Raw genomic sequence first — 22,194 nt, 5'->3', positions numbered from 1 at the left:
ATATTATAGGTGTGTGTGTGTGTGGCTGGTAATGGGGGGATTCACATGGCTGGTAGCAGCAAGTGTGCACACCTAGGCTACACCTCCATTTCCTGATTGTGGATAGAATGAACTGGTGACACTGGGACTGATGACTAGACGAGAGCTAGTAGTTTTTTTAACCTCCCTAGCCTTGTCCTCGTTTTGTGCCCCTTATAATTCTTCTCTCCATCATTCTCTCAGTCCTTCAAGTTTTCTTTTTGGTTCAGCACAGAAGTCAACACTGTCTGCAACCTATTATCAGTAACTCCCTTAGAATAAAAATATCTTTTAGAGCACTATGTACTAAAGAGCTTTGGTTTCCAGAAATGTCTAATATAAATTAAGTCAGTAATGTGCATGACGCATCAAGCTCTTAAGGCATATGAGTAAAAGTAACAGGACACAGAATTAGGGGAAAGTATAAGCCATATAAAAGAAAAAGCTTAATTATGGTCTCCTACCAAAAGTAATGATTCAGTAGCGCTACACCTAACAACTCCTACTGTGGATCAAGTTATTGCCTGAAATACATTATACATTCTACAAATTTTACCTAAAGTATACTTATGTATATATACATATGTGTATGTATACCTGTATACCTGTGTGTATACACATTTTTCTAACCATAAATATATATATTTATATATATTATATATAAATATAAATAACCATAAATATGTGCTTTTGCATTTGGACATTGGAAGCATGTCAGCTGAAATGCAATGTGTTGGGACAGGCAGTGCAGAGTAGGCCAGGTAACACATCCTGATTCTGCTAGTGACTAAATGTGTGACCTGGGGTAAATTATTTACCCTTTCTGAACCTCAGCTTTCTCATCTGTAAAACTGGCAACAATCATTTTCAAGATTGTCAGAGAATTGGCAGTAACATTTATAAGGTGCTTAGCACAGTAGCAGGCCCTCAATAAGTGGCAGCTAGCTAACATGCAACCATCTTCAGTCAACTGAAGGCTAAATTTTTTTTAGAAGCAGACCTTTTTGTAAAGGTGACTGACTCTGTAATAACGTTTCTGAAGTAGAATTACCATGACAAATGAATATTACCGTGAATAGTATCCTTTTAAAAAAAAGAAAAGGAGGCCCTCTTTGTAATGGATTTACAAATTGGATTTACATAAAAATAACTAAGGTTATTTTATTATCTCAATTTGTCATTTGTAACCCTCTTTTCCCTCTCACCCTAACACCAATTCTGTTAGCTGTGAGGCCTTTAAGATTCTGAAGACAGCCATATGATGATAACCATACTAGAGAGGTGATAAAAGATTCGGCCTGATGCACAGAACGAATGAAGCCCCGTCCTTCCATCGCCTTCTCTGATAGCAGCTGCTGCACAAAGGTTTCTCTGGGCCTGAAAATCATTACAGCTCATTTCAAACACCCTACAATGACCAGCCTTTTTTCTGGCCCACACTTAAGCGGCCTAAAAACCAGATGTTGAAAGAGGTCCGATTTTCAAAACAATGACCCTGTAATTTGTAACACAACACATACTATATGCCATACTGCAAAATGTCAGTCTTTAGAAAAAATAGCCCTTACTTATAGCTCACCGGGATTTCCCAGAGAACACTATTCCTGAGGTAATTCAGAACAACACAAAACTCCTCTACCTTGTGCCTCCTGGGCCTTGAACTTTTAGTCAGATTTATGTAAACATTGATTCCTGATGCCCTACAGCTTAGCAATCTGAAAATCAAATATGGTTTAATCATTAACACTTGTAGTTTCCATAAAAACTGAGTAGCACTTATGTGTTATGTTTGAAGCTGAAGAATCAGAATTTAGCCTCAAGTATTCTATAAATGTTGTATTATTTATGCAAAGAAAATTTATGAACACTAGCAAACCAATTCATTTTAGTCTTCTTTCCGATCACGTTTACATTCAGCACCTTAACTTGTGAACATGTACATTCTAGAAATAGCAGTGCTATCTCAAATATTTCCATTTGAACTACAATTAGAAACAATTCAACTTTCTGAAAGTAATGCTCCTGAATTTAACAGAATCATGCACTATGTGGCTAAAGGTAACAGCACACATCCCACCACACAAACACAAAATTATACACAGACACACACACTTATGTATGTATCATATCTTTACTAATTTATAGTCAATAAAATTTTATCAGGTGCCTACAATGTGTGAGTCATTATTAGCAGCTATAGGAAGGAAAAACATTAATAAATCCTATTGTTTCTTATGACACAATTTTTTTTTTAGGTAAAGTTTCAAACTACTAACCAGTCCTAGTCACCTTGATAATAATATATGCTTAAAAAGGTAATAATAGTGTATGAATATTTCTGTATCCTCAGCACACAGCTCTGTGCCTGGTACATAACAGGGACCAGAAAATGTCAGTTACATGAATGAATGAATTGCCTCCCCCGACCCGTAAGAGATAAACTGCATAGAGAGTAATAAAGAAAATGAAAAGTAACAATTTTTAAACTACCTAATTTCAAGACTAGAAAGAAAAGATTTTAAGTAACATCTCAACCACATTTTCAGTTGACAGAATGGCTCTCTACCACTCTCTTCATTTCTCTATGCGTCCATTTCCTCATCTGCCAAGTCAAAATTTAGATAATCCCTAAGGACTTCTTTGGATTAAGAAGTCTATAATTGCAATAAAAAAAAAAGAAGTCTATAATTGCATGATCTAGATATATCTAACAAAACAAATGCTGCCTGAATCAAGTATACGCTGACATCCTGAATGGATATATTATTCATCTCATCTAGCAAAATCAGAAAACTATGTACCTTACATTTATTTATCTCATCCATTAAAAGAGCTGGTACAAAAAATGTTCTGACTCATTTCATTCTATATTGTGATGGTACCAAGACTGATATGTTTAAAGAGATGCCAAAATTACTGCTTTTATAGTCATAAAGGTTGATTTTTATTAATTTCAAAAGCTGCCTAGCTAACAGTTTTATTCAACAACTTCCAAAACTGTTTCTTCTCTACTATATTCATCTTCCTCCCCTGCAATATGTAAGTCATTTTATTCATTGCGTGCCAGGCATTAGATGGTGGTCAATGCCTGTGCACAGGTTTGCTAAGAAACATATGCTTTAAAGAAGATACATTAAATACTTAGGGAGCATGTGAAGGAAATAATTCAACTTTCTTTTGGGTTCAGAAGAGCTCACAGAAGACAGACATGAGCTGGACCCTGAAGAATGAAGTTTGTGAAGCAGAGAGGAGATGAACAACATAACAAGGAAGTATGAAACAATAAGGAATTTTCAAAAGAGCAACCAGCTGAGCACAGCTAAAACTTGGGGTTTATTGGCTTGAGAGAGAATGGGTTAACATGCAGGAAGGTGTAGGTTGGCGTGGAGTCCGCTTGGGAATCCCTCTCCCTCTGCCCCTCCCACTCATGATCTCTTGCTCTAAAATAAATAAATCAATCTTTAAAAAAAAAACGTAGGAGGGTGCGGTGACCTGGGACTTGCGGATCATAAGAAGAATTCTGAATTATTCTCTACGTCAGCAGTATGTGCCAATACCACAGCAGTGTATGAATTCTTTCCAGTGGCACAAAAAGTTTTAGGGAATTAATTCCCAGATCCACAACTTCTGTATTTATTCTTTCTTAAATCTAAACTGCTTAATGATACAGCAGCAGGTAAAACATCATGCCACTTCTCCAGCCAACCTCTTCTCTCATCATCAACTTCCTAGCCCTTTACAAAAAGCATTCCTTCACCAATTTTACTATGACACACTGACTCAGGGTGTGAAAACCATCATTGCATTAAAAATATCTAATTTAAAATATTAATGTCAGATCTATTTTATTCAAGTAACAATAAAGCTTCTGTAAGGCTTTAGGTCTTCCTATCTTACACATTTTTCTGACAAGGATAAACTATGGAGTAAGAAAGGGGAGTATTCTGTATTCTGGGATGTTCTAGCTTCAGATATATTGTTAAGCAGTGTAGCGGAAGTCATAACAATTTTCCTTGATCTAGTTAAAACAAACAAAAAACAAAAAAACCCACACAAGTCCCTTTGAAGGAAAGCAAATCAAAGTGTTGGGGGCAGCACCTTATATTCATTTAAGTGAACAGAAAAATAAAGTCAGACTTCTCTGATAAAAATGGAGTGTGATTTGGCTGTCAGGCTTGAGGAGAGCTGTCTTTTACCAACTAAGTTATATGGTAGCTATTTTCCATAAATGGAATGGGGAAAAATTGCAACTCACGACAATAAATATTTGACACATATAAAGATGGTTCATTTTTTAAGGACTTTTTGCAAAGATGTATTAAAATTAACAATCCTGGGGTGCCTGGGTGTCTCAGTTGTCAAGCGTCCGCCTTTGGCTCAGGTCATGATCCCAGGGTCCTGGGATTGAGCCCCGCATCGGGCTCCCTGCTCAGCGGGAAGCCTGCTTCCCCCTCTCCCACTCCCCCTGCTTGTGTTCCCTCTCTCACTGTGTCTCTCTCTGTCAAATATATAAAATCTTTAAAAAGAAAATTAATCCTTTCTGAGCATATTCAGTTAAATAAGATGCATCTAAAAGAAACAATAACAAGGTAGAAGTCTTTTGATAAGTCTTGGTAAAGCCCTTCTGGTGTTCTTCCATGAAACTGAGAAAACTAGATTTTAATTCCTGAATGTACTGGGTTGAATTGTATCCCCCATCGTTCAAGTCCTAACTCCCATACCTGTGAATGTAACTTTATTTTAGACACAGGGTCTTTGCAGCTGTAATTAAGAGGAGGTCATACTGCATTTGGCTGCACCCTAATCTAATGACTGATATCCTTATAAACAGGGAAATTTGGACACAAAGAAGGGAAGATACAATATGAAGACAAACACAGATGGGGGTGATGCATCTATGAACCAAGGAACACCAAGGATTGCTAACAACCATGAGAAGCAACGAGAAAGGCACGGAATAGATTATCCATCAGAGCCTATGAAAATGAACTAACTCTGCTGACACCTTGACATCAGACTTCTAGCCTACAGAACTGCAGACAGTAAATACCTGTTGTTCCAGGCTGCCAGTCTGTGGTACTTTGTTATGGCAGCCCTAGGAAACAGTTACACTGAGTAACAAATACTTCTGCAAATCAGGAGATTTCCAATTCTGCTTTTAAGAAAGTTGAGTCATGGCTGATAGGGCTGAAGAGATCCTTAAAAATAATTTTGATGGTAGGTAAACTATGTAATTTTGGATATCACCGAATCTAAAGGTGCTCAAATAATGAAATGACAGAGCCACAACAAAATTCCATCAATCCTCATTTAAGTATTTTATGTGAACAAGGTTTCTCACTGTTTACATCGCTATATATTTTTTTTAGAAGAAATGTAATTAATGGCAAAGTCTGCTTTTTCCTAACAATAGTAATATTTACTCATGGATACATATATTAATTGGGGATAGGTGGAAGGTCCTTCATAATATTAAGGGATGTAGTTCCACTAAATTATTTTCAGAAGTTGCATTATCTTCATATATAAAAATAAGTAATTAAAATCAGGGAAAAAAATTTTAAAGATACTTAATCTTACACTCATCAATTTTTTTTAGACATTTAAACTTACCACAGGTATGCTGCAGGAAAGATGGACAGAATGATCAACTAAAAAAAACTTATTTAAGAACAAAAATATTTTACAGTAGAAAAAAATTCTTTGGGGGAAATGGCTCAGAAATAAGAATTCAAGCACAGAGAAATGTAAAATTTCTGTTAAAGAGAGCCTGTTATATGCATTTTAAAAAAATGGATGATGATGTTTAGCAAGTCACTATAATGTTCTTAACCCACTGGATATGTTTAAAAGAGTGATGATTTTACTTTAAAATTGTAATGTTTATAATACACTGGAAATTATATCTCTATCGCCAACTATTTAAACTTAAGGTGAAAAATTTTAGATGGAAAGATAAAAATATTTTCAAATTCTTTTAAGGAAGAAGTAAACAAATTGAAGACTGTTGCTTTACATAATGGAAAGCCTCTATGGATTAAATAAGCCTTGACACTTTTAAAATGGTTATCTCCTGAGATTTTATTTAGGATGGCATTATCTCAGTAAAATTAAAAAAATAAATAAAATAAAATAAAATAAAATGGTTATCTCCTAACTACTCTCAAAGCAATCCTTTTCCAGCTGAATTGGATTTTCCATCCTTGCACCCAATATAAACTCTGTGCATATGAAACACGTGTACAAATTCCCGCACACTCAACAAACCTGTTAAAAACACTTGGTGTAGGACTGTGATCACGCTCCCGCTCTCTCTCTCTGGTACGTTCTCTTTCTCTGTCCCGATCACGATCTCGTTCCCGGTCTCTGTCTCTGTCTCTATCTCGATCTTTCTCTCTTCTTGAATAATAGTCCCATTGCTTGCTGGTATCCACAAGACTAGGCCACGAAGGAGCAGAACCAGGAAGGTGGGGAAAGGCAACTAAAGAAAACAACAACAAGAATTAAAAACAAAAGTTACAGCACTTTAAAAAAAGAGAGAAAGACAAAAACAAAAAAACAAAAAAACCCCCAAACCCACTGAAAAGGACAAAACTCCCACCAAAAATGCTTCATCAGATTATAACAGAAACCTATTTTATAAATAGAAAAGAGATATAACATATGGTGAATACCCACAGTTTGGGGTAATATCCAGAAGCAAACCTTAAAGACCTAATATATAAAGACTCTTCATTTGTCAAGATGAACAGGAACCAGAATTAGATATAACACAAACTTTCCAACCAAAAATGTAAACCAGACATCTTCAAAGTGTTGAGAGAAAGTAATGGCCAACCTCCAACCTAGAAATGTGTACTCAACAAAATTAAATCTCAAGAATAAAACAAAGGCATTCATAGATTAAAAAATAAGCAAAAGTTTTAATAGACCTGACCAAAAAGAACTTCTATGAGATACACATAATACATTCCAAGAGTAACCACTAAAATAATAGAAACAAAATGTATCATTTCAAAACAATGTAAGGAAAGATAGAATTTAAAAAATCATCTGAAAAACTCAGTTCAAAAAGACTTGGAAAAGACAGGAATTAGAAGAGAAAAGTTTGATTAGTTCAATAACACAATAATTCAAGAGACTGAATTCATCAGCTAAATGACAGAGTTTGTTGATTTGTACTTTTAAAAGCTATAAACAACAAAAAACCCTCTAACTATATTCTGAATATAAGAGACATATAAACACACAAAATGGCTGAAAGTAAAAGGAAGGGAGGAACAGGAAAACACCAATCCCCCCATGTCTGTAGGAGCAGCTTGATTGATGACAAAGACGACTCACACCAAAAGGTTACCTGGGACAGAAGGAATGACGACAGGGAATGGAAGATGCAACTCACCAAGCAGACAGAACAAACTAAACTTCCAGGTGGCTAGCAACACAAGCTTTAATTTTTTTTTTTTTTTGAAAATTTTATTTATTTATTTATTTATTTGAGAAAGGGAGCAGGGAGCCTGATGCGGGACTCGATCCCGGAACTCCAGGATCACGATCTGAGCCAAAGGCAGTTGCCCAACCAACTGAGCCACCCAGGCGCCCACAAGCTTTAATTTTTAGAGAGTAAAAACTAACATGAAAATAGGTAGAAACAGAAAAATCCACCATGATCATGAAAGATTAACATACTCTCAATTATTGCCACTTGAAGCGGACAAAAAAATTCACTACAGATATAGAAGATCTGAGCAAAACACTTTTAACAGGGTTGATTTAATGGACATAACATAGAATACTGCCCATAACAGTTAAATAATAATCATTCTTCTCAAACACATATGAAACACTTACAAAAATATATTACGTACTTTTATACGATAACAGACACCATAATCTCCACACGTTTCAAATTAAAGACATTTCTGAAAACTCAGGGGTCAAAAAAAATAATAAATTTTAAATCATTTAGGAATAAACATAAAATACAATATATCAAAAGTGTAGGGATGCAAACTGTTCTGGAGAGAAATCTAATCTTAAAAAACACTACATTGGAAAAGATGGAAAATTAATGAGCTAAAGCTTCCAAAACTTAAGAACTTAAATACAAACAGAATAACCCAACAGAAAGGAAATAATGAATATAAAAGTAGAAGTCAAGTAAACAGAAAAGAATCATACAATAAGAAAAAGTTGAAAGGTAGTTTTTGAGGATTAGACAAATAAAGCTTAACAATATTCTGACAAGAAAAGAGGCCACATAAACAATTAGAACCAAAAAGAAACTGTAACTACAGATGTTGCAAAGATGAAAGAATAGAGAAAATATACTTTATACCAATGTATTTAAAAACTTGGCTAAAATGGACTAATTCCAAATAATCAGTAACTTACCAAGAAGTGACTCAAGAATGAAAAATCTTGACTACTCCCCTAACTATGAAAGACACTCAGCAGTAATTTAAAACCTTCCCAAGAGACTAGATGGTTTTTACAGGTGAGTTTTACTAACTTATAAGGTACAGACCATTCTAATATTATATAAACTTCAACGAATAGAAAAAGATTATTCCCTAACTTATCCCATGTGGCTTATATAACTTTAATACCAAAACCACTTAAAGAGAATACAAAGAAAAAGCATAAATTAATCTTACATATGAATGTAGATGTCAAAATCCTAAATAAATCAGTGTTTTGTTTTGTTTTTTAAAGATAACGAATCATGACCACGTCAGGTTTTATCTCAGCAAATAAACAGTGGCTTAATGTTAGAAAAATTTAGAAATTTGCCACATTCACAGATTAGAGAAGAAAAACAATGATTATCTCAGAAAGCATTTGATAAAACTCAGTATCCATTCACAGTTAAAAGCTCTTTGAAACTTTCCTTGATCTATATAGGACTCCATCAAAAACCAAACAATAAAAACCTAGTAGTAAAATGCAAAAGCATTTTCTTTAAAAAAAGTTTTTTGATTAGCATATATGTTGTATGTATAAATAAAACACAAACCAGTATTTCTAAATACAAGTAAATACAAACAGAACAGGAAGTTCAAATGAATGTATCACTTAAAACAGCAACAAAAACATTAGGTACCCATGACTAAATCTAACCAAAGATATGCAAGAAGTGCTTGGAGATAATTACAGCACTTAATTGAAATATATTAAAGAACATCTCCAAAACTGAAGAGAGGCCCTGTTCATAGATGGACTCAGTGCTGTAAGATATGATTTCCACACATACTGATCTAAACATCAACGCAATTCCAATATGATTTAGTTAGAGCAAGGATTCTGGAGCCAGGCTGCATGGTTTCAACTCCCCATTCTGCCACTTACTGTGTGATATTGGGAAGACCACTGAATTTGGCTGTTCTTCAATTACCTCATCCATAAATTGGGAATAGTAACAGTATGCCTACTTTATAAGGCTGTCAGGACTACATGAGTTAACAGTGTTTTGTCTAAAGTAAGCAGAATATAAATGTTAGTTTATTAATCAAAATCTCAATACAGTTTTTCATGGAACTACCAAAGCTAACTTTAGAACAGATATGTAAGAGCAATGGCCCAAGAATGCTTCTGAAGCCGACTAAGTAGATAGATTTTTCTGAACCAGATACCAGATTTACTATAAAATTCATAATTAAAATCGTGTGGATTAGCACAGGGAAAGTTCAACAAATGAATAGTCTAGGAAGCCAAGAGTCAGATACAGGCATACTGGAAACCTGTTCCTGAATGGACAGGACGTTATAGGTCCCTCAGAAAGGACTTACTATTCAACAGATGACACTGCGACAATTATATCTTTACTTTATAACACAGGCAAAAATGAATTCCAGATGGCTTAACACATGAAAAACAAAATTTGAAAACATTTTTTGGGGAAAAAAACTTGATGGATAAAGTCATAGTCCAAATATGAACCCAATTAAAATGTAGTATGACTTTACACGGCTGATGAAGTACAAGAAAAATATGGTATTTTCAATTTATTTGCCATAGGAACCTTCTCCTTTCCATGGCTCGAGTATTAGAATTATTTCTACAGTATATAATATTTACAGTCACAGTAATGTAAATATGGTTTATTGTTTAGCTTTCAGAATAAAAAACTTATCAGGGCACAGATAGTTTTGGTTATAGGACAGAATACAAATGTCTCTTTTTTCTTTAGAGATTTTATTTATTTATGAGAGGGAGAGGGAGGGAGTAGGGGGGAGGGGAGGGAGAGGCACAAGCAGACTCGGTGTTCAGTGAAGAGCTTGACATCGGGATTGACCTCAGGACCCTGAGATCATGACCTGAGCACAAACCAAGAGTCAGATGCTTAACTGACTGAGCCACCCAGGCACCCCAAATACAAATGTTTCTAAGCAGAAGTATGGTTGACCAAAGCTGGGAGGCAGAGCAGTAAGAAGAGGTGAAGGCTCAGAAATTTGCACAGTGATAGACATTGATAGTACAGGAAACCATGGGCATGTATATAAAAAAAGAAAAACACTGATATAATTTCACTGGTGGGGAAAAGAGAGGGGTAGTGATGGTAAGTGAGCAAAATACACATCTATCAGAGGAGGAGGAGAACAGATGGTATCCATAGTTATATAAATCAAGAAACAGGGTGATAAGCTTATGTATAAATGCCATGCAGACCATCAGAAGAACTAAAAAACATCAAAAATGCTTCTCTGCGGTTCTCTGATATTTCTATAAATTTTACTTTTTAACTAGGTCTTACTTTATAATCACCATCTTAATATGCACATCAAGAAAAATAAGTATTTTGGGGTGCCTGGGTGGCTCAGTTGTCAAGCGTCTGCCTTCGGCTCAGGTCATGGTCCCAGGGTCCTGGGATCGAGCCCCGCATCGGGCTCCCTGCTCAGTGGGAAGCCTGCTTCTCCCTCTCCCACTCCCCCTGCTTGTGTTCCCTCTCTCACTGTCTGTCAGAAAATAAGAATCTTTAAAAAATAAAAAAATTAAAATCAGTATTTCCATCTACAATTACTTCACAGTGTTTTGAGGATAAATTACAAAATTCTAAAATAAACTAACAAAGGTAAAACAGAATTACCAACAAAGAGGAAGATGTATCTATAATCTTTTCTTTAAAAAATTTTTAAGATTTTGTTTATTTATTTGACAGAGAGAGAGAGCGCGCGAGCTCATGCACACACAAGCAGGGGGAATGGGAGAGGGAGAAGCGGGCTCCCGGCTGAACAGGGAGCCTGATGCGGAACTCGATCCCAGGACCCTGGGATCATGAGCTGAGCTGAAGGCAGATGCTTAACCAACTGAGCCACTCAGGCACCCCCAAAATTTTTAAAAATTGAATTCAATTTTTTTAATTGAAATATATTTGACACCATATTGTGGTGTACAACTTATTCATTTGTAAATTATAATAATAATTATTATAATACAATTGCCAATGTAGTGATAGCACCTCTATCAAGTCATATAATTATTACTTCTTTTTTGTGGTGGGAATAATTAATTAACTTCATTATTCAGGATATGTTAAAAAAATCCCTATATAAGCAGATGTCATGGTACTTAAATATTCCTTATATATGGTAGAAATTGTGTTGACCTTTTTTTCAGCATAAAACAATGATTTTTTATTTAAATTCAATTAACATAAAATGTATTATTAGTTTCAGAGGAAGAGGTCAGTGATTCATCAGTCTTATACAGTAGGTAGTGCTCATTATATCACATGCCCTCCTTAATGTCCATCACCTTCATTCCAAGGTTTTGTTTGATTAGGATGAAGAAAATTCCTAACTTTCTTCTCATTAATTCTTGCAATATGCTTTATAATTGTTATTACTAGAGAATTCCTTCATTTAAAAAAAATGTTTCTCTCTGAGAGAGTTGGGGATGGTAAAGAGTGAGCAGAAAACTCTTGCTTATTGATTAAAAATTTGCATATATTACTTTGAGAAAAAACTAAATGCTATCTTCCACAAGGAAACTGTGTAGGTAATCTCAAGAATGAAGTCTTACTCTTTCTGATATGGGCTATTTGTTCATGTGTATTCAAACAAATACACAAGGAATCTCATGACAAAGCAGAAAATAACAAGTGCCATAAAAAAGGTAAAAATAAAATTTTAAATAATTTAACAATGCTTACTTACGTATTATAGGCACTTACATATTACATTTCACTGTGCTGAGCATTTTAGGTTCAAACTTTATTTTACAGAGAGGGAAAATGATTTAGGTTAACTTATCCCAAGGTACTAGGATAATATAGACCCAGGACCTACCCCCAGGCTAACGGTGGGGCCTATGCTGTAACAATCATGCTACACTGCTTCAGAGTGCAGAAAAGGGAGAGCTTGGGAGTTTGTTGGAGATGGTGGGGATAATCATAAAAATAACAGCTAATATTTGAGTGTTTATTAAATGGCAGGACTAAGGTGTTTTAATGTAGTCTCACTGAACCTCAACCTTATGAGGAAGAATTATGCTATTTAATAGCTGAAGACCTATGAAAGTCACATAAATAATGAGAGGGAAAAGCAAGATTCCAACCCAAGGAGCAGGACTTCCTGGAAGCTCAGCAATAATGAATAAATGAACAAACAACGAAATAATAAAAGGTTGTATAATCACTGAAATAAGTCAACAGATCACCTTCTGATGCGAATGAATGGCATACATGTAGTTGGAAGAAGGTGGGTCTGAAGGACAGTACCACACCAAGACAGAGGCCTAGAAGGGAAATGGAAGTGTACGATTGGTACTCGAGCAACCACCAAGATTTAAACTTCTGGGGTGTAAACTCCTTTGGAGTCATTCAGTGTCTTCCATCCCCAGTGGTACTGTTTGAATACAAGACACCATCGTTTCTCCCCCTGGATTATTCCAACAGCTTCTTGTTCCCCAAATCAAGCATTTCTGCCAGTCCTATCTTTCTACCCACCCTACAAAACCACAATTTCCTCACAATAAGTAGCCAGAATGGACCTTTTTCAAATATAAGTCTAGCAATTTTACAGCTCAGCATAGAACTAAATGGCTCCTCACAGCCCTCTGAATAAGGCTGAAAATCTAAACAGCATGGCTACAATACCCTGTATAATCTCCTGTCTCATCTTGAAACATTTATCATGCAAACTCTACACTCCAATCACACCACATTTCTTTCACTTCATAAAGCCTACCAGGTTCTCTCTCACCTTCGTTTCTCTGGACATGATTTGAACCTCAAATCACATCACCTACCTCTTTACCCCTTCTAGAGTGGGAGACCCCTCCACTATGCTCCCGTGACACCTTCTTCTGTCACCTGGCTAATCCTCACTGGCCTATAAATTTGGTAAGGGCAAACTTTAGTTTACTGTATCCCTAAAACCTAGTACAATGCATAGCATTTTTAAAAAGAATGAATGATCAAGAGATCAAAGCAGAAAGTGGTATCAGAAGCCCTTAGAACGGATTATGTTGTCAAGAGTGAACAGGAAAGAGGACCTAGCCGAATGATCTACAAGAAAAAACAGCGAGGTAAAAGAGGAGAACAACGTTAGCTTGATGCCATGAGTCAAGAAACAAAAGGATTATGAACGAAGACTGAGACAATTTGCTGACAAATCTTAAATCCTTTTAAGAAAAGTCAAGGTAAAAATATCCCTGCTGTACCACCATTTTTTAATTTTTAAAAGTACAGTTGATAAAAAAATGAAAGTTATTTTGTTAAGTAACCTGGAATGTAAGACCTAGTTATTCCATTAGTTAATATTTTTAATTGCTCTATAAAGATAGTACTTTAAACCATGAAAGTCTGCTTTCATTGCTTTAAAAATATTTAAGTACTGGTTCAAACTGAATCTGGGCAACCAAAAATAATACTTACCATTGCCATATGGAAAAGCACGTGCAGAACGACTATCATAACCAGAGGAATGTCCACTGTTGAAGAAAAATGTATTCTTATGTGTTGCAAGTAAGTTCTAAATTTTAATTGTTTGGTATAAATGCAAAACATCAAGGCAGAATTATGGCTTTCATTTAACCATCATATAATGATAAACCTTAATTCTAATTTTATTTTTTAATACAAAAAAACAGGCTTTTAACCTCAAAACATATTAAACCTAATACCCACCTGTAAAGAAAAACATAGCTTGCTAGTACTATTTAATGTGAATAATCCAATCAATTCAGCTTGACTCCCAAGATAATAGAAACTTTTGAGGCTAACAGAGTACTTGAGATTTCACTAAAATTTAGTCTTAAAAAAATAAATTTTAATGATTCAGAAAATCAGCCCCACCCACAGGATAAACAAATAATACTTTTTAACATTCTGATTGAGAAAAATACATATTTAACAAAGACTTAATAAAATTAAATCCTTATATTCTCACAATTAAGACTGTTCTGGAGCTTTATCATTTCCTTTTTGAAAATTTTGCATGGCTTAATCCTATTGAAGTAATGTTTTCACAATTTTCCTGTCTATTAATATAATTTGGATCACTTTCCCAGAAATACATTATTTTCATAGAGTTTACCTGCTACTTAAGAGGAAATAGTATTGGCTACCATTTTTTAGTGATTTCTATCTGCCAAGAATTGTGCTGATGTGTTATATTCACTAGCTGTTTTTGTTTTAATCTTCACAACTCTATCAACCCTATTTGGTAAAAGGAAACTGAGTCTCAAAGAGTAGTTATGAAAACTTGCCTAGCAACGCAAAGCTAGGGAATTCTGAAGCTAAATTTGAGCCAGATTTGTGGGATTTCCAAAGACCTATGTTGTTAAACACCGTACTGCCATCTATGAGGTAAATACTCTTTAGTACAGCATTCCAACTAACATAACATAAACCAGAAATGCAGGGTATAAAACAGAAGGCCACATAGAATGGATCCAAGCTTCCTTTGTGGAAGTTAAGTAACATACAGCAGGGCCATAAGGAGTAAAGCAGCTTTTCTTTCCTATGGTTCCTGATAATAACTGTCCTTACTTAATCCTAAAACAGACATGTATTATTCATGATTACCAGTCATCTGTTTGGATAGCCCACAAAAATTACTAGAGCCAAGTTTTTACCAATCTAGAAGTTTCTTTAATCAGTATGTTATAAATCAAACCAAGATATTTCAAAATTCATTTGGTTTTCTCTGTCCTGTTTTGTTACCGAACTACAGATCTAATATCTTATTATAATAACTAGCATAGATCTAGACTCATGAATTAAAAGGCAGTACTACTTAATGTTTACAAAATTAAATCTTTGAAAATATTACCAAGCTATGTATATGACTTTTCTGTCAAAAGTTTACCAATGATAAAAAGTTCTACCCTAACCATACTGATTTACCTTTCTATTGTTGGTATAAGAGATGGAGGTGGAGCGCCTGGTGGAGGAGGAAAACCTGAAACATTCAATCATAAGATAAAAAAAAGTTAATAGAATGTACTTTTAATGTGAAGTGTGAAACAAAGTTGCTGCGTATCACTAAATTTCTCTGGGGACATAACGTGCTTCTCTATGTTTAAATGGACAGAAAAAAATGGAGCTTAAACTTTTAAATAGGTCTTTTGAGCAATAAAGCTTTAAATGAACAGTCTGGTCTAATACACAGAGCACAAACTGGGAGTCAGGACACCCGGTCTTATTTTCAGCACCACACACAGCCCATTTTGTGAGTATGAGAAAGTTAATCTCAATGCCTTACCTTATCCATATATAAAACGGTAGTAGTATTGCCACCAGATATGTAATACTTGAAATACTTTTGAAGAAAAGCAAATAAAATAACATTTACCTCTTTCAAAAAATATTTTTTTAGATGTATAGAAATTTCCTTAAAATATATAATTATAAATAAAATCTTACCAGTAAATACATAAATGCTTAAGGCTGAGATTATCCATCATAAAATATGTTTTAAATAGCATGACCCTAAAGAACTATTTTACAAAGAAGGGCATATAATATAGTTTTTGGATTAGTTTGGAGAGAAAATAATTTGCACCTTTTTATCATGAGGTCTGTATTCTCAGTAATTCAAAATACCTAAATGAAATACCATAGAATATGGCTAAAAGGGACCTTAACAGTTTATCTACTCTGCACTTTCAAATTCAGAGAGGCAATAAAGCATCCCAAAAAAAGACTTTAAGATTCAACTTAAATAACTTATGATACCAATTCCTTCCCCAAGTTTTAACAACCCTCACTATTAGGAAATGAATTAAATTCTATAATTTAAATCTCTTACACTACAATTCATATGCTGTCCTGAATGAGAACAAGAAGCAATCCATTATCATATTCTCTATCAACCTCTGCATATTTGAAAACACTCCCACTAGCCTCCTTCTTTAGTATTCTATCCCAGTTCTCTTAACCGCTCTCAAAGTCCATTTAAATCAATTTTTGGCCCTGCTACCAGTTGTTTCAAATTCACCATGCTTATCTTCACTATACCCTATTTCAAGATCTGTAACTCTTTTATTAAACATCTCAGAACTGTGAAGTTTAGCCATGACCACAATCCTATCTTATACAGCTTTTCAAACACATTTTCTTTTAAACTAGACACACCAATGATCCCTTTATGACTTGTCCTGATAGGCCTTTTTTAGCCACACTGATAAACAATTAGTGACTCACTATTCCACAACTAAATATGGATACTATCCTATGCTACCTAAACTCCACTATTTCTCTTTATCAAGGTCATTTTGAATTCAGACCACCCTTCCAAGCATGGTCACCTCTCCTTCTCTTTATATTCCTTGGCTCTGAATACTGAACTCAGTAACAAACACACTTGCTATCATATTTGCATCACAATCTAAAAACATTTTATAAACACCGAAAAAGTGTAAAAAACAACCTCTTGGTCACATATAAACTACTGATCACACCATTACAACAATCAACAATTTAACCACCACTCTAAGAACAGCCATCTGACCAACTGTCAGTCTATCTAATTGTATGGTTCAGAATATATTTTCTCACAATACTGAGTTTTTTTACAGGGTAAAAAAAAAAAAATCAGAAACCACGATAAATTCAAGATAAATGATCTTTCTCTTCTTTTGCAGCTGCTTTATCATATAAAAAGTTCACTGGTCTGAAAAAACATTTTTTCATAAAAATTTTATTTTATATTCCATACTGTTTTCTTCAACAAATTGATACGGTGAGAATTTTCTCAGAATCTCTATTTCTACAAAAATGGGTAAGACAGATATAAGAAAACTAAATATCTTAATCAAAACTGGAATGAAGCAAAGGCAGAGCTGAAAATAGGACCTTGAAATCCCAAAAGCCTATTCCATTGTCTAACCACATCGACACTGTCCCTCCTGTAACTATAAGCTTGAAATTTCATGTTTATTAACAATGATGGAGAAAACATGAAAAAAGTTTTACCTGGAGGTGGTACAGTTATTGGAATACCTAAAAAACAAGTGATGAAATTTAATATAGTAATTGGATTTTATAACCTGTTATGTATTTATGCCATCACCAAAAAAAAAAAAAAAACCTTTGAAATAAAACCCCTCGCCTCATTTTCCTGGCTTATTCACTCAAAAGAAGCATTCTGTTTTCTTGCAGAGGACCAACAATTCCAGTATAACATCCGACTTCCTGATGAAAACCCAGTCTAACAACTTGGTAACAAGATTTCCCCTACTAGGTGTAATCACAAACAAGTTAGACAACAGTTAAAAAAGCACACTTGTGCATTTTTAGTGCACAAATATCAAACTCCATGAAATTAACACTAAGTCTGATAATCAACATCTGATCTTGTTATTTAGTTTAATAGGGAAATTATCAATGGGCTCTTTAATACTGCAGGTAATACAAGGTAACTCTGAAGATGATGACTTTTCACTTTAGTAAAGCTTTGTGGGGCGTTCGAATGTTGATTTGGATCGTTTTACTATTGTCGACAGGATTGGGGAAAATATTTCCTTTGATTTGTAAGAGTACAAAAGGGGGGTATAGCCAATTCATATGTATATACCCCCAGGGCACATTAAGATAAATGTGGACAATTTTTTTCTATAGGAGTCAGTAAATACTAATTTGAGTGACTCTCATTCATTTGCACACATTATAAACTTTAAGAAATAAACTATGTTTAAATAAACATTCTCAATTTACACTGGTCAAATGTGCCCTTAAATCCTAATGTAAAAGTTATGTGACATACAGATAGATTCTTTTTGTTTGAAGGAAAATGACGCTTCTAGGTAGGAAAATAGAAAAAAACACAGAATGGTTTACTAAATCCTATCTTAAAAACTGCATCAAAATTAGTCCAAAAGAGGGGGGGGGGAAGTTGAAATCATTAATTAAATGCATGGCGAAAAAATAATGAAAACAATTACTTTCAAATATTTTGTCAATGGAAACATCTGCTAATAATTTGGAATTGTTCTGTTCATGTTTTACCAGAATAAGAGGTTTATATAAAAAAATCTTAAGGCAGCCAGTGGCTTTAAAACGGAGAATGAAACACCTGATTTAACCACCCATACAATAAAAGGATATGCTAAACTTACAAAACCAAGAAGACTGAAAAAGATATATAAAAGACATGTAAAGCCATTATTTTTCGAAAATCATTAGACCTCCAAATGTCTACTAACTCAGTGTAATACTTAATGGCAATTCTTGTCCATCCTGAAGTTACCTTGCTGCTTCCTAAATTACTAAACTAAAAGAATCCAGCAAACAATATAAGCTAGCAGAGTCCCAGACACCATACTAAATGGGAAAAGTAAGAAAGGCAGAACATATTAAACATTCTTAATATCTATTACCTAATTTTCTTTAGAACAGTATAAAGTCTTTTAGAGCACTGTTTAACTTAACTTCACTATGTGACCTAGTTTTTACATTTAAATACATGATTTTTTTTTTTTTAGGTGTATAGTAGTCCCTTCTTAGCCATGCTTTCCAGTTTCAGTTATCTGTAGTCAACCGCATTCTGGAGGCAGGTGATCCTCCTTCTGATGTACTGTCAAAAGGTCAAGAGTAGCCCAATGCTATTTATGTCACAGGGCCTATGCCATTCACCTCACTTCATCTCAGGACATAGGCATTTATCAACTCACGTTGTCACAAGAAAGGTGAGCACAGTACAACTGAAATATTTTCAGAGAGAGAGGGAGAGATCACATTCAAATAACTTTTATTATAGTATACTGTTATAATTGTTCTATTTTATTATTGTTGTTAATCCCTTACTGTGTCGAATTTATAAATTAAGCTTTATCATAGGTTATGTATGAATGGGAAAAAAAAAACATAGCATATATAAGGTTCAATGCTATCTACCATTTCAGGTACTCACTGGGGGTCCTGGTACATATCCTTGCAGATAAAGGCGGGGGGGTGGTGGGGAGAAGCTACTGTATAAGATAAAGAACTGTATGAAATTCAGCAAAACACTCTGTAATCCTAATAAACTACCCTTAAATGAACACATGAGCAACATGCATCACTCTAAAGTTCGCTACAGCTTACTAAAATGTGAATTTATGCAAAATAAGAAATTACTAGTCAGCCCTCTCAAAATTTAGCCTTTAAAAACATCTAAGTTGACAAATTTTCAGAAAACAAAGAAAGACTTGTAACCAAATTATTAAATATGCTATGAAGGTTGTTAAAATTAGTCTTTTAATTCTCACTACAGTAGTATCATAGGACAGGTTTTTTTTTTTAAAAATCAACTGGAAAGAATGAAGAACAAAAAGAAAACTCATGCTATATGTAAAGATGTCTTTCCAGTCATCATCTACTCATCACAAAGTTAACATGAGAACTAAAAAAGGCCCTTCTTGTGAGGCCTCTATTTCATCTAAGATATTTCAATGCAATTCTTTATTGGTAAATGTTCACCCAAAGAGAACCACAAAGTCGATGAAACACAATACAAATCAATTCTTTAGTATTATCGGATATATTTTCAAAATGCAACCACGAAAGTTTAGTATGTGATATAATGTTGGTTCAATGTAACTCTCATACAAAAATCATGACTTAGTAATTTGACTTTTGTTAACAAAAGAGAAACAGCATAAGGAAAGAGAAAAATTCCTATCTTCACCCTCAACACTCCCACCTTCCTGACCAACACACGCTCCCTCACCAACAGACTGGAATTACACAAAGGAAGTACTGTGTTTTACTGTTTCCTTTATCTGTAAAATGAGTAGGACAAAAATGTTTATTTCCCTGGAAAGCTTTGCATAACAGTAGTAAGAGTAAGATTTCTAGTACTACAGGCCAAAGCTTTTGAAAAAGTAATATTCAAGTTCTAAGAGGACTGGATAAATTAGTGGTTTTGAAACTTTAGTGACCACCAGAATCACCTGGACAGTTGGTTAAAACACAGATTGCTGGGTCCCTTCCCTAGAATTTCTGATTCAGTAGGTCTGGAGTGGGGCCACAGAATGTGCATTCCTAACAAGGAGAGGATAATGTTGCTGAGCAGAGACCATACTTTGAGAATCAATAAATCAGATCCTAAACTTCTCTATGTGTTGCAGTGCTTAACACCACAATATTCAATACATATAAAATAGATCCCATTTCAAATTTTTATGAAACTAACAAAGCATGTGACACCTTGAAGTAAAACGATAGAGCTATAGGATAACCACCTGGCATCCTCAAAAGAAAGAGAATCAGATTTACTTTTTCCTGTAATGCACACTCTTCAGTGGAAAGCATGAAGGTGTGGGGGGACCTGAAATCCTCTTTGGGAACTGAAGGAATTGAAGCAAAAAAAATAGAAAGGCATCAGCCCTGTGATACTTTTTGAAAGGTATTTAAACTATATTTTTTAAATTTGCACAAAATTAATAGAGGCTCTGCAGTCAACAAAAAACAATAAAAATTGTGTATGAGCTCATTTTCAATGCAGCCCATCACTGTTTTCCTAAGGCAGAAAAGAGTTGATATATGCTAGGTAGCCTCTGACACGGCCTCTAATGATCCCTGATTGCAGATATTTATGCCTTTTTATACTTTTGGTATTTATACACTCCCTCTGAGTATGGGCTGGATATAATGACTTATTTCTAACAAACAAAATCCAGCAAAATGATGGGATGTCACTTCTGTGACTAGATTACAAAACACAGTGACTTCTATTTTGCTGGTATCCTCTACAGTATTCTTGGCATGCATGTTTTCCTGAAGCAAGCTGCCATGTAGGAGAGGAAGTGAATCTTGATTTCAACAAAGAGGTGAGTAATCTTGAAAAAGAGTACTTTCTCAGTCAAGCCTTTGAGATGTCCATCCCAAAGTCTGTGGCAGACTGAAGCAGAGGACCCAGCTAAGCCGTCCCCACATTCCTAACCCACTAAAACTGTTCAATAATAAACGTATGTTGTTCTAAATCCCTACTTTCTGGAGTGATTTGTTACTCAGCAACAGCTAACAAATACGTTTAATAACTACCTATCATTTGTCTATTAAGGTCAAGTGAAAGAAAAAGGCATGGCAGAATTACGCAAATTATGCTTCCAAGTTCTCACTAGTAACTTCTAAATTCATCAGTACCATTATGTTACAAATGGATAAGCTTGATCACTTTCTCACTGATTTCTACTTCTAAGTCGTCAAGCTTGCAAGTAAATTCAGCACAAAGAAATTGAGTACATAAAGTCAAGGTTTATAAAAATCTTTAAATATTACCTTCCACTACATGCTTTTCTGTGTGTCAATATTTCTAAAATTATACACACACACACACATATTGTCTAACATCTACCCTTTAAAAATAACATCCTATTTTGAGTTTACTGAAAATACTGATATAGAAAAACAAAAGAGAAAATGAGTACAGTTCTCAAAAATTTCAAGGAATTCTTTTTTAAAGGTACTTTTGGAAAATATATTTTTGGCAAAAAGCATCAGTTAATAAGCAGATTTGCTGAATAAGACCAAAAATCTTACAGAACTATAAAAATAGCTTAGTAAGTATTATATTAATAAAACAGCTTCTCAAAATTATACTTGAGAAAGGGTGCGGATAATATTCATCTAGAATAGGCCAAGCTTTTGCCAAAGTAGCAGTTCTCAAAGTGTTATCTGGAGATTCCAGGGGGTCTCTAAGACCCCTTTAAGGAATCTGCAAGGTTAAAATTAGTTTCATAAAAATACTA

At 34.5% G+C, this 22,194-nt stretch overlaps 1 protein-coding gene across 25 annotated transcripts in view; it reads right to left on the bottom strand.

The window, feature by feature from the left end:
• FIP1L1 (factor interacting with PAPOLA and CPSF1) overlaps positions 1–22,194 on the bottom strand; it is a 78,888-nt gene that overhangs the window by 4,439 nt on the left and 52,255 nt on the right. For 13 of the 25 annotated variants that reach the window (XM_025887336.2, XM_025887337.2, XM_073891672.1 and 10 more), the window contains 4 exons: positions 17,438–17,464; positions 15,368–15,422; positions 13,895–13,950; positions 6,286–6,499 (listed from right to left, as the gene is read on the bottom strand). In XM_025887336.2, the coding sequence (XP_025743121.1) occupies positions 6,286–6,499; positions 13,895–13,950; positions 15,368–15,422; positions 17,438–17,464 (352 nt within the window). The remainder of the gene's footprint in view (positions 1–6,285; positions 6,500–13,894; positions 13,951–15,367; positions 15,423–17,437; positions 17,465–22,194) is intronic. The other 12 variants (XM_073891682.1, XM_025887338.2, XM_073891674.1 and 9 more) reach the window with 1 other exon arrangement.

This window comes from Callorhinus ursinus, unplaced genomic scaffold (assembly GCF_003265705.2).
Source record: "Callorhinus ursinus isolate GAN/ISIS: 27379988/994484 unplaced genomic scaffold, GSC_fseal_2.0 scaffold4, whole genome shotgun sequence".
NCBI lineage: Eukaryota > Metazoa > Chordata > Mammalia > Carnivora > Otariidae > Callorhinus > Callorhinus ursinus.
The sequence above is the reverse complement of the archived record's forward strand: the minus strand, read 5'-3'. Positions and strand labels throughout refer to the sequence as shown.